Here is an 11395-nt window from a genome sequence, read left to right as displayed (position 1 = left end):
TTTTAAATGTCTTTATGGTTCTTAGTTTTTATTGTACGCAGCAATGCTGCAAATGCTTTGGTAATATAAATCTAAAAATATTTGTTATGCCAATAAAACATCCTAAAATGGAATCTGAATCTACTGAATTGATTTACATCTATTAATCATATATAGACATCACTGCTTTATACCCATGGGCAGAGGATATACAGAGGCATACACTCAGACAGGTCTAAATCTCAAATGAAAATTAAATAAAATTACATTAAAGACTCAAACCAACATATCCCAATGTTTACTTTATTTAAAATGAACAAAATTAAAACGAAAGTCAATTTTAAAACAAATGACAGTGAAAAATTCCCCTAAACCCTAAATGTATTAAAAACAATATACAGTAACATCAATAAACGAGACTTTCTAATAGTCAAAAGACTTACAATCCATGTTTGCTTTGGACAGGCAAATTCTGACAAATTAACCAATATATGTTGTCAGATAAGAGTACACTACAGTCTATCTATGGCACACTAGAGTTGCAAACATAGCCTACTTATAAATGTACTTAAATGTGCTGACACGTTTAATCGTTCAGTCAAGTCACCTTTATTTATATAGAGCTTTTTACAATACAGATTGTATCAAAGCAGCTTCACAGTGATAACATGAAAATAATACAAAAAAACAATTTCATCATCGTCCACCTTTAAGGCAGATCTATAATATTGTTGAATAGTAAATGTCCCCAACTAAGCAAGCCAGAAGGTAAGGCAACAGCGGCAAGGAACCAAAACTCCATCAGGGACAGAATGCAGAAAAAAACCTTGGGAGAACCCAGGCTCAGTCGGGGGCCAGTTATCCTCTGGCCAATGAGCAAATATGATTATGATTCAGGAGCATTACAGGTCAGAAGTCAAAACTAATCTGAGTATTTGTCCAGTTCTGGTTGAGAGAGAGAGAGAGAGAGAGAGAGAGAGAGAGAGAGAGAGAGAGAGAGAGAGAGAGAGAGAGAACTCTGATTGGCTGTTCAGATTAGTGAACGAGTCAGCGCACGAGAATAAAAGTGATGAAAGCGAGCAAAGAAGTCAAGACGGTAGCCTACACACAGAAGGCTGTTATGATTGTACATCATCTTACCTGAGCATTCAAAAGCATGAATATTTGTATGATAACATGAGCCGACTTGAAATACTGAAGGTTGTGGAATAGCGGCTTTGGTTACAGTTTGTATCTCCAATCCTAGTTTCGGTTTCCCTTTTTGAATGACGAAAATAGACTATTAACACGTGCTGATGTAGACATATTTCCTTACATGCAGGCGCAGAACACACATGCGGTCTCCTTTAGTCCTGTTGGTGTGTTCAAGCGCAGTTTTTGGCCGAGGCGCAGCTGACGAGAGGCGACAGCACAGTCAGCTTTCGCTGCTGATAGATCTTTGACGGCAATAAGGCACCGGCTGCAATAAATGCCCTTCCTCTGGAATAGTTCCGAGTGCAGTGGAATCTGGAAGAAAACACACGAGACAGATGCCTAATGAAAATCTTTGCTTTTGTATGGAGGATGACCAATGAAATGTGTAGCACAAATGTATAATTAATATAATATCTAAAACATCTGAAGTTAATGTGTTTAAAGAGGACATAGTCTGCTTTTTTTACATGTTCATCTGTGCTGTTTGAGCCTGAAAAAGTTCTTCTCTATATCAGTGTCACTGTTTCTGAACTCCCTGAATCGCCTCCATTGTTGTCTTGAGTTTCTTCCAGGAACACGTCACAATATTTCTCATTTTAATAATTCATATGCAGAATAAAGGGGTGGGGCCTGGTTGAGTTAGTAAGTAGTATGTTGAAACGCGTAAGGGGCGGGACATTTCCCAAACACGCTTGAAGCGCTTGACCAATCACAACACACTGATCCAGCCGACCAATCAGAGCAGAGTGTGCTTTTCAGAAAGAGGGGCTTCATAGAGACAGGAACTAAACAGAGCGTTACTTCTGCTGGGTGGATTCAGGATGTAAAAATAATCCCAATCGTACTAAACAGTTTTGAACAACACATACTGAGGGTACATGATCTAATGCCATTAATAATGCCTAATGCTTTTGAACAAACTATTTTCAAGATTTGATCCAAACCGGTTATGCCGTGAACACTACACAATTGTCAAAGACGTCAGATGGCTGTTATTCTCACACTCCTGCGGCACTCACTACAGGCCCAAGAAGATCAGTCTCTTACCGTAGTAAGTGGCATTTTTTTTGGATTGAGTCGTAACTCAGCTCGGCGGATAGCAGCTAAGACAGGTGCTCATGTACTCAGGTGCATGCACCAACAGGTCGTCCAGATACACCACGCAACAGCGGCGAGAGACACCTGCCAGGACCTGCTCCATCAACCGGGAGAAGGTGGCTGGAGCATTACAGAGGCCAAACGGCATTAATGCCATAGCCCCTGGCCGATGGTGAAAACGGTCTTTGGTTTGGCCTCCAAAGCCAACTCCACTTGCCAGTATTCACTCCGGAGATCAAGGGAGCTGAATCAGCTCGACCCCGCGATACAGTCCAGGGTGTCATCTATTCACGGTACATGTTTTTTCGTGACCGCGTTTAAGTGCCGATAGTCCACACAAAACCGCCAGGAGGAGTTCATATTTTTTTTAAGAATAAGGGGCTGCCCATGGGATGTTAGACGACTCAATTACTCCTGCTTTTCCCTCTCCCGGATTGGGCCAAGGGTATATCAACTGTCCTTTGTCCCTACTGTAGGAGAACGACTCCACGACTGATCTGAAGGTAAGCTTTGGCCACATTTATACAGGCCCCACTCAGTGTCAAAAAGTCTAGTCCCATAATACAAGCATCTTCTAAGTCTGCCCGCCAAAACCCATGGACGAAAAACAACCGTTCTATTCTTTTTCGCTTAGTTACCTGCATCCTGTTAACGTTTAAACTGCCCTGTCAATCATCTTGTCGCAGTTAAAATCCTCTACATTCAATTTAATTTCCTACCGTTCCAGAGAGAAAAGTAGAAGTACGTTAATCTGTCAGTTGTGACTCTTTCATGCAGATACTCTCCTTGTGTGTTTGCATGATGATGAATTAAATTTTTTCACAAAACTTTCAGTGAGTGAAAATCGCGACTAAAATCATGTAGTGTGTACCTGGCATAACTAAAATCCGATTACATTTCTTTTGAACAACTGAGCCCTATAGAGATCTACCTTCCCACAAAGTTCTGCAACAGCCTTAAAGTGTCAACCCTGTGGGTTTTACCTGATCTCTGATCAGTTTTATACATCTGTAGACGGTTTAATTAGACATTAGTATAATTAAAATGAATAATAGTAAATCTTATTAGATGATAAGATAATTAGAAAGATTAGAAAAACTGCAATAGATTTGTAAAAGGTTTTTTTCTTTTGCATGTTTGGTCCGGGTTTTTGTTGCATTTACAGTGTTCTGGCCACTAGGGGTCACCGTGGAGACCGGTCAGAGTGTTTCGAAGCCTCGACTCAATACAGCACATTTGCTTCAACAATGTTTCACGAAGCCTCGATCTGCCCTCCACTACCTAGAATAACTTGCACGGCGTTCGTGGCTCGACTAGTCGAGACTGTTTTCCAAGATGGCTCCTGCCTGCATACGTATAATGTACTGTCTTTATAAAGCATCTTCTTATTAAACTGTCTGTACACTTACACAGTTCTCAATGCTTCGGTTTGCATGTAGGGACCCTCATTATGCTACCGTGTTAGTGTGAGGCTATTTTGCGCCTTGTTAGTGTTATTAATAGCGATTTACTTTTACATATTATATGCCCCATAAGCTAATTTGTTTTTTAGAGATAAAACTCTTTACATTCGATTATCATGAAAACGCATCCCAGAGAACGATCGACTCGGTAACCATGTGTTAATTACCCCTAGATTCATTTTTCACCGGAAATGTCCTTTAAAGGCACACCGCGGAACTTTTGGCCACTAGGGGCGCTATACCTGTAACTTTCACATCTAGCGCCCCTAGAGGCCACAAGCGCCGCAGCACTGTCGCAAAAGTCAAGAAGACATCCACGATCCCTCTCGCGTTTTCACTTTTTTGCTTCTTCAGAAGGAGTTTTAAACTTTTTCCTTGTAGAGCAGACAGAAAAATAGTAGCAAAAGCGTTAGCTCCTTGAGTATACCAGAGCTTGTGGTCACGTGACGATCGTAAAGTGATTCGTTCTCCAGGTCACATGACCTGGCCAAAGACGATGTGTCTTCTCCAAACTTACATAGGCGGTATTTCAAGAGAGCAGCATTGATAGTGTCAAGCGCTGTATATTGGCCTGAGGAATCATTTAAAATAACTCATATGCTTCAAATCTTTAGGTCACAAAGTCCGCGGTGTGCCTTTAAGAATACCTGATAATTACAAACAGGTGTGTTTGATTATGATTGGAACTGAACTACGCGGATAAATGAAGGACACAGTGTTGATCTAAAATAAGGTCATTATTACACTGGAATATTTGAGATACTCACCAGAGACAGAAACATTGAATAATTTGAATACGTTTTTTCCACTTCTGCTGATCTGTAGTTTATACGGTCCAGAGTCTTCAGTTCTGGTGTCTGTGATGGTCAGAGATCCAGTCTGAGGATCCAGCTCCAGTCTGCCTCTGAATCTCCCATCAGGACCATGATCTGTAGTGGTCTGTCTGGTCCCTCCTTTGGTTTCAGCTATGACAGTGTCTTTGTCTCCAAACATCCAGAGGATCTCATCATCTGTCTGTACTATAGAACCAGTGTACAGTGGGGCAGATTCTCCCTCCATCACTAACACTGACCTTATTTCATCTGTTACAGCAGCACAGAAACAGAAAATATAGTAAAGCATTTAGAACAAGAAAACAAACCATAGTAAAAAGCAGGTAAAGCAATGCTCAGTGTCTCATGTAAACTCTGCCTCTTATTATATAAATATAAAGGTAGCTATATATTATACAAGTCAAATAGCTCAATTCCCATGTATGTTTTGACCGTGATTTGGACCAATCATATTCTCGGATTAATTTATGATCAGTTACTGTAATACATGTGGCATTAATGAACTAATTCATTAATTCAGTGTAATTTTGTTTATGTCAGGAAACAGGCTGTAAAGACTTATCAGATTAATATTTTTTTATTGAATTTGTTTTTCAAATTCATTTTTGACTTTTTTTACTTTTCCTCATTGTTGTGTGTTTGTACCAGTCTACAGTTCTTATTTTGATTAACTCTAGACTTTATATTTTAGTATAAATAAAATGTAAGTTTTTATTTTTGTCTGAGTTTTGTCACATTTGTCATGTGTTAGGTAACATAAGAGTTAAACTTTAGGAACAGGATGAAGATGTCCAAATTTTGTTAAAATATAAATTGTTTTAATTAGGTAATGCCCTTCCGAAGCAACAGAAGATACTTACATGTTTCCCAGAAGACAAATTAAGTACCTCATTTACCTTGATCTTCAATGCATCGTGTTTACTTATGGAGCATCAGTTAATGTTTGAACCTTTTTAATAGTTGTGTTTGAGTCCACTAATTGTCCCCATTCCCAATATCATACAGTTACTGCTGGAAAGCTTTGAAATATGCAAAAGATGCTGAAAAAACTGAAGAATTTGCGGGACCTAGAGGATTTTTTTCTGAAGAACATTGTGCAGTTTAACTGCACAGGACAAACAAGGGACTCAAGAACAACCATCACACACACACACAAAAAAAAACCAACAACAAAAAGCCGTCGTGGATCATTCAGGTAACGACACACAATGGGCCCTATCTTGCACCCAGCGCAATTGACTTTGTACACCGATGCATGTAGCATTCCTATTTTGCACCCGCGCACAGCGGACTTTTCCCTCCACAGACGCACGTCGGTAAATTAGGAAATGAACTTGCGCTCGCGGGGACGGTTCAGCGCAAAGAGGAGCGTGTTCCGACGCAAAACTTCCATGGTGCTATTTTCCAGTTTTAGAAAGCAATTGCGCCACTGACCAGGAAAAAAACAGTCTAAAGACAGTGGCGCGTTGCGTGTTAGTGATATGGTATTTTAAGGGCGCGTGCTTGGCCATAATGTTAACGCGCATCCACTTTGATTCTCTAATATAAACAGATGCAGCAGTTTTCATTTTTGCAAATCATACATTATTACAAGGAAAAATATTAACACACGAGGGAAATCACTGTTGTGTCCGTGAAGATGTGAAAAAGATCTATCTAGATTTAAAAAAAAATAATCTAGATTAGGCTACACATTTAGGCTACCCAAATTATACGCCTGTTTAACCGAAGCTAATTTGGGTGGGTTTCTCCCATCATCCCCAATGTCACTTCTCTGTGTTTTACAGCCCTGACGAGAACGTCGGTTTCCTCGGCTGTGAACCGCTCCTGGCGTGCGCCGGCAAATCCGCCGTTATAATAGCGATCCGCCATGGAACAAGCGCGCCTGCTCTTAAAGGGAATGTGAGAGGACGCTCTGATTGGTTTATTTCACGTTACGCCCAAACCACTCCTATGAATAATGAAGCTACTTCAGACCAACCCCTTTTAGATTTGCGTCGGGCGCAAGTCATTTATCCCGCCGGGAAAATAGCAACAGCGCTGGGATCCGCCCACAAAGTTACTTGCGCTTTGACACTTGCGTTTCAGATCGTTAAAATAGGGCCCATAGTATTAACAATCAAGGGTACATAAACTTTTGAACAGGCTTAATTTTTATAAATTCAGCTATTTTTTTTTTGTCTTGTGGACTATATCTTGTATGTAAAATATCTTATTCAGGACCGTACTAAATTAAAAAAAAAACTTTCACAAACTTTCAAACAGCATTGTATATAAGCTATAATTGAACCAAATCAAAGAGAAACGGCAAAAATACGATCTAACTTGAGATATCATCAGTTTTCTGTATGAAAACAATCACAGAGAGCGGATGAGGTAATGTGTTAAATGTGGCGGCAAACATTCATTTTGAATGTTTCACTGATGATCAGATTTGTTTCACAGCGTCACTAGGAGTGAGATATTTGCAGATCATGAATGAACAAAAGTTATTGTTAAGGATAACTTTTCAAATTCACATGATTAGTATGCTAGTAGTCATAGTCTTTCATTTAATTGATTCACTTAGTATTGATCCAAAACAAAATTGAAAGATTGAAAGATTTGAGTTGCTCACCAGAGAGAGAAACACTGAATCTCTTGAATGTGGTTTTTCCACGTCCACTGATCTTTAGTTTATATTCTCCAGAGTGTGAGATTGTGATGTCCGTGATGGTCAGAGATCCAGTCTTCTTGTCCAGCATTAGTCTGTCTCTGAATCTCTCATCAGGACCATCATATGTAAGGTTATTTCCTCTTTTGATTTCAGCTATAGGGGCATTTTTCTTTCCAAACGTCCACAGGATCTGATCATCTGTCTTTAGTTCAGTATCAGAGTTTAGAGGGACTGAATCTCCCTCCATCACTGACACTGACTTCACTGCATCTGGACCAGCAGCAGCCAGACACACAGAGAGAAGTAGAGAAATCAGAACAAGAAAACCAAAAATCTCTCACCTACTCAGTGACTGATCATGAAACCCTCTAAACACACAGTAAACCCCATTCACACTCACATCACAAGAGAAACCAGTCTGAGCTGGTTTAAAATGGACTAAGCTTGTGAAAGCTGGTCTTCCAGCCCAAAAGTGGCCAAAAATGACACTAAAACCAGCCCACAGACAAGGCTGGGAGACCAGCTAAAACCATGTCACCAGCTTCAACAGGGCAGGAAATAAAGTACACACATACTCACACAGTTTGATAAAACAATTTGAAACCTGGGGCCAGAGACCGGTTGCACCAGCTGTGTGCAAGTAACAACTTAGACTAACTTTGAAGTAAAAAGGCACCAAGTTACAACTTGCACACAACTACTGTAAATATGTTTTAGTTGCACCCTTAATCTTAGTTAAAATGTAACTATATGATCAGATATTTAAACAAAATATTTACAAAAGCCTCCGATCAGGAGTAAAATAATTAAAATAATAAGCATCAATAAGCTCTTGTGTTACCCGACATACTTCAATCCTCCTTTTATATACTGTATGATTAAAGCTGACATTTACACTTGCTTACTTTTTAAGAGAGAGAACATTGTGTAAATAAATGACTTTGTCAACGGTCTATGTTGTGCATATCATATAAAATCAGTCATAATCAATAAATGTGTAAGACTTGATTTTCCTGCTAAGACAAAAGCTGAGATAAAACTCATACAATAAAGCAATAAAATGCACCCTGGATAGAAGATCTCAAAGAAAGATCACAGGACATTGTCTCCTTCTTTATCTCGGCACCCTTTTCTAATAAGAAACACAATCTAAATTTGATTATCATTTTAAATTGGATTAGGCGTAGAGCTAAAGTAATATTGAAACTAAAGTAGTATCATATTTAATTAAAATTTGACTGTTAGTTACGTGAGGCAAAATAAATTAGAATGAAGGATAAACTGAACTTCACAGCATTTAAAGATAACTTTTCCAATTTAAGAAAGAACGTATTAATGGCTGGTGCAACCCGACCCAGTTGCATAAACTTGACCAACTAGCAGCTAGTTAGTTTTTCAGATACAAATTAGGTCGAGCAGCCTTTGTATAAGTGACTTAGAAAAGTTACGACCAGTCTTGAAGAAAAAAATGTGATGATTAACTTGTAAGACTAACTTAAGCAGTTTAAGCAACTGGCCTGAATTAGAAAATTTTTATTTGCATTTGACATTACGTATTTAAAACAGTAATATCCTATACCAAACCTAAATTACTCTCGACAAACTATAAATCATTTTAAAGCTTACCATCTCTAGTCTTCATATGTGGTGACTGATTTTTTCAAAATACACTACAGTGGAGCCGTAATTTATCAATTTGCAACAATAATATTTTCATACCGCTTTTAACTGTCTTAAGTTATTTCACTTCTACAAAAATCTGCCAAATGTCTTCTTTAAAACAAGACCAATCTTACATATTCCAAAGCATTCTTGAATTACAACCATTTAAGTTCTGAATGTGCATTTTCATGTCTATTAAAAAAAAGGGGGGCGCTTGATAAGGGGTTAAACTCTAATGCAGTCTAGCAAAGGTCATTGTTTTTATCTTCCTCGTATTAGCCATAATATAATGTACTTTACGTTTCAGTTTTGAGTTCTTGCAGCAGTGGTAAATCACAAAAGCAGCTATAGCTGCAAACAGCAGCAGGACACCAACAACGACCCCCGCTATTTCACCTGAAGACAGACCTGTCACAGTGGCTGGTGGTTCCCTGGGTTTAACATTAGAGGTCTCAGTTTTCACGGTGTCTAGGCATTTTCACTACATTTCCCATAATCCTGTCTGTCACTGATTGTTAATTTCCTTCAGCTGTTTCTCGTCACCTTGTTTGCACTTGTGTATACCCTGTCTGTTTCAGTGTTTGTCACGGAGTCCTTGTTAGATGTCCTCACACTTCCTGGTTGGTTTCTTGTCTGTTCCTGTAGTTTGTTATTCTTGTTGGATTGCTTACATGGTATTTGACCCTTGCCTGGACTGGATTACGCTTCACGGATTACCTAATAAATACATCTGACTGCACTTGGATCTGCTGTCTCTCCATTGTGTGTGTCGTGACAGACCTGGTGGTCTCAATCTGTTTCATTTGAATCATAAATGAGCCTCTAATGTAATTTCAGATATTATGATTTTCTTATTCACTGTATTTAACTTCTGTATTACAGTGCTTGATGTGAAAACAGAGCTGATAAAAAAAAAAAAACATTCTAAGCAGTAATGCAGTTTGGAAACCTTTGAAACATGCCAGCGGTCTAAAAGCATTTACTGCAGATGTCATGGGATCATAGATAACCAAAAAAATTATCGCTGCATTAGTTTCTTCAAATAAAACAGAAAAGCTTTGTTTTATTGTCTGAGAAAATTATAAATACTATATTAAAAAAGCATACAAATACACACCATACATTAGAACATTTGTGAAATCAACTGTTAATTTTTCAAATAAAACTAAAATATTCATTTTAATAAAAATGTTATTCTGTTAAGCATCACAGTTGATTTTAATATGACAATATGCTAATGATAATAAAAGTATTTTCTTTACAAATATTTTAATAATTTGCACAACAATTATTTTGAGAGATTAACACACTGTTAAATATAAATATTTCATGTTTAACAATTAAAAACAATGATTTTTAATTTGTTAATTTAACTTTGGGATTGTTTACACCACCCTTGATCAACTCACCACTGACAGTAAGAGTGAATCTCAGGTGTCTGTTGCTGTTGATCTTCAGTTCATAGAGTCCAGAGTTTGAGGTTTTGCTTTGTGTTATAGTGAGAGATCCAGTCTGGTTATTAAGCTGCAGTCCGTCTCTGAATCTTTCATCAGCACCATCATATGTATAGAATAGTTGGTCCAGCGAGGACTGGTTTTTATAGATTTCAGCTAGGATAATGTCTCCAAACATCCACGTTATGAAATCATCTGTCTGTATTTCAGTAAGACCAGTCTGTAGAGTGACAGGCTCTCCCTTCATCACCGACACTGTCCTCACTTCACCTGTAATGACAAACACAAGAACAGAGAATGAAATGCTTACAGGAAGATTACACAATATCACTCGTAAAAAACGCTCACTAATGAAGAGAAGGAAGATAAATCTGATCATAAGATCAAGTGACTGTGTGGGTCTGATTTATAAATGGTGCTGAAGGGGCGTACTAACATGTACAGTCCCTGCCAAAACAAGGAAATAAACTGTAACACGCACGCACGCACGCACGCACGCACGCACGCACGCACACACACACACACACACACACACACACACACACACACACACACACACACACACACACACACACACACACACACACACACACACACACACACACACACACACGTAAGAAATGTAACTGTTTACCACTGTATTTGTTTTGATCATAATAAACCATAATGGTGATTAGTGTCCCATTTGATTGGGATCTTAGACCTTGTATATTCTTATTTAAAATTCTGCGAGAAGTGACAAATGGAAACATTTGTTAAAATTATGAAAAGCTACAATATAAAATAAGTCAATTAGTTTATTTTAAACTATTCTTAGCATGAATATGAATGTTTTATTTTAGTATTAATGTTACTTATTTCACAGTCATAAATGCTTGTAGATGAAACTTTCATAGTGAAGCAATTGCTGAGATTCATCTTTAAAATATCTGACAAAACAAACACCACCATATGATGCACAGACACAGACATACACAACACAACATTTGGGGGCGGGGTTTTGGAGAGAGGGCGTGTGTTTGGAGAAAGGGGGCGTGGTCTAACTCAGTCTGGAGG

General features: G+C 38.4%; 1 protein-coding gene across 2 annotated transcripts; it reads right to left on the bottom strand.

Moving 5' to 3' along the window:
• Positions 1-269: 269 nt before the first annotated feature.
• LOC306988054 (uncharacterized protein) lies at positions 270-10756 on the bottom strand. Of its 2 annotated transcripts, XM_079592754.1 has the most exons (5): positions 10295-10747; positions 9186-9293; positions 7185-7493; positions 4502-4816; positions 350-1485 (listed from the first exon to the last, which is right to left on the bottom strand). In XM_079592754.1, exons 1-5 carry the CDS (start codon positions 10716-10718, stop codon positions 1394-1396), a joined length of 1248 nt encoding a protein of 415 aa, XP_079448880.1. In that variant the 5' UTR covers positions 10719-10747; the 3' UTR covers positions 350-1393. The 2 variants fall into 2 exon arrangements, with proteins under 2 accessions (XP_079448881.1, XP_079448880.1); XM_079592755.1 differs by lacking the exon at positions 9186-9293 and having other exon boundaries at positions 270-1485; positions 10295-10756.
• Positions 10757-11395: the final 639 nt, after the last annotated feature.

The sequence above is a fragment of the Phoxinus phoxinus genome (assembly GCF_949152265.1).
Source record: "Phoxinus phoxinus genome assembly, chromosome: 20".
Taxonomy (NCBI): Eukaryota; Metazoa; Chordata; class Actinopteri; order Cypriniformes; family Leuciscidae; genus Phoxinus; species Phoxinus phoxinus.
Note: the sequence above shows the minus strand (reverse complement) of the source record. Positions and strands in the feature narration are given on the sequence as shown.

Excerpts from the sequence above, each read along its gene's own strand:
- LOC306988054 (XM_079592754.1), bottom strand. The coding sequence starts at position 10,718 with ATGATCAGATTTATCTTCCTTCTCTTCATTAGTGAGCGTTTTTTACGA. Across the intron at positions 4,817-7,184 it reads ATTCAGTGTTTCTCTCTCTG|ATGAAATAAGGTCAGTGTTA; the intron begins GTGAGCAACTCA and ends CTGCTGTAACAG. Across the intron at positions 1,486-4,501 it reads ATTCAATGTTTCTGTCTCTG|ATTCCACTGCACTCGGAACT; the intron begins GTGAGTATCTCA and ends GTTTTCTTCCAG.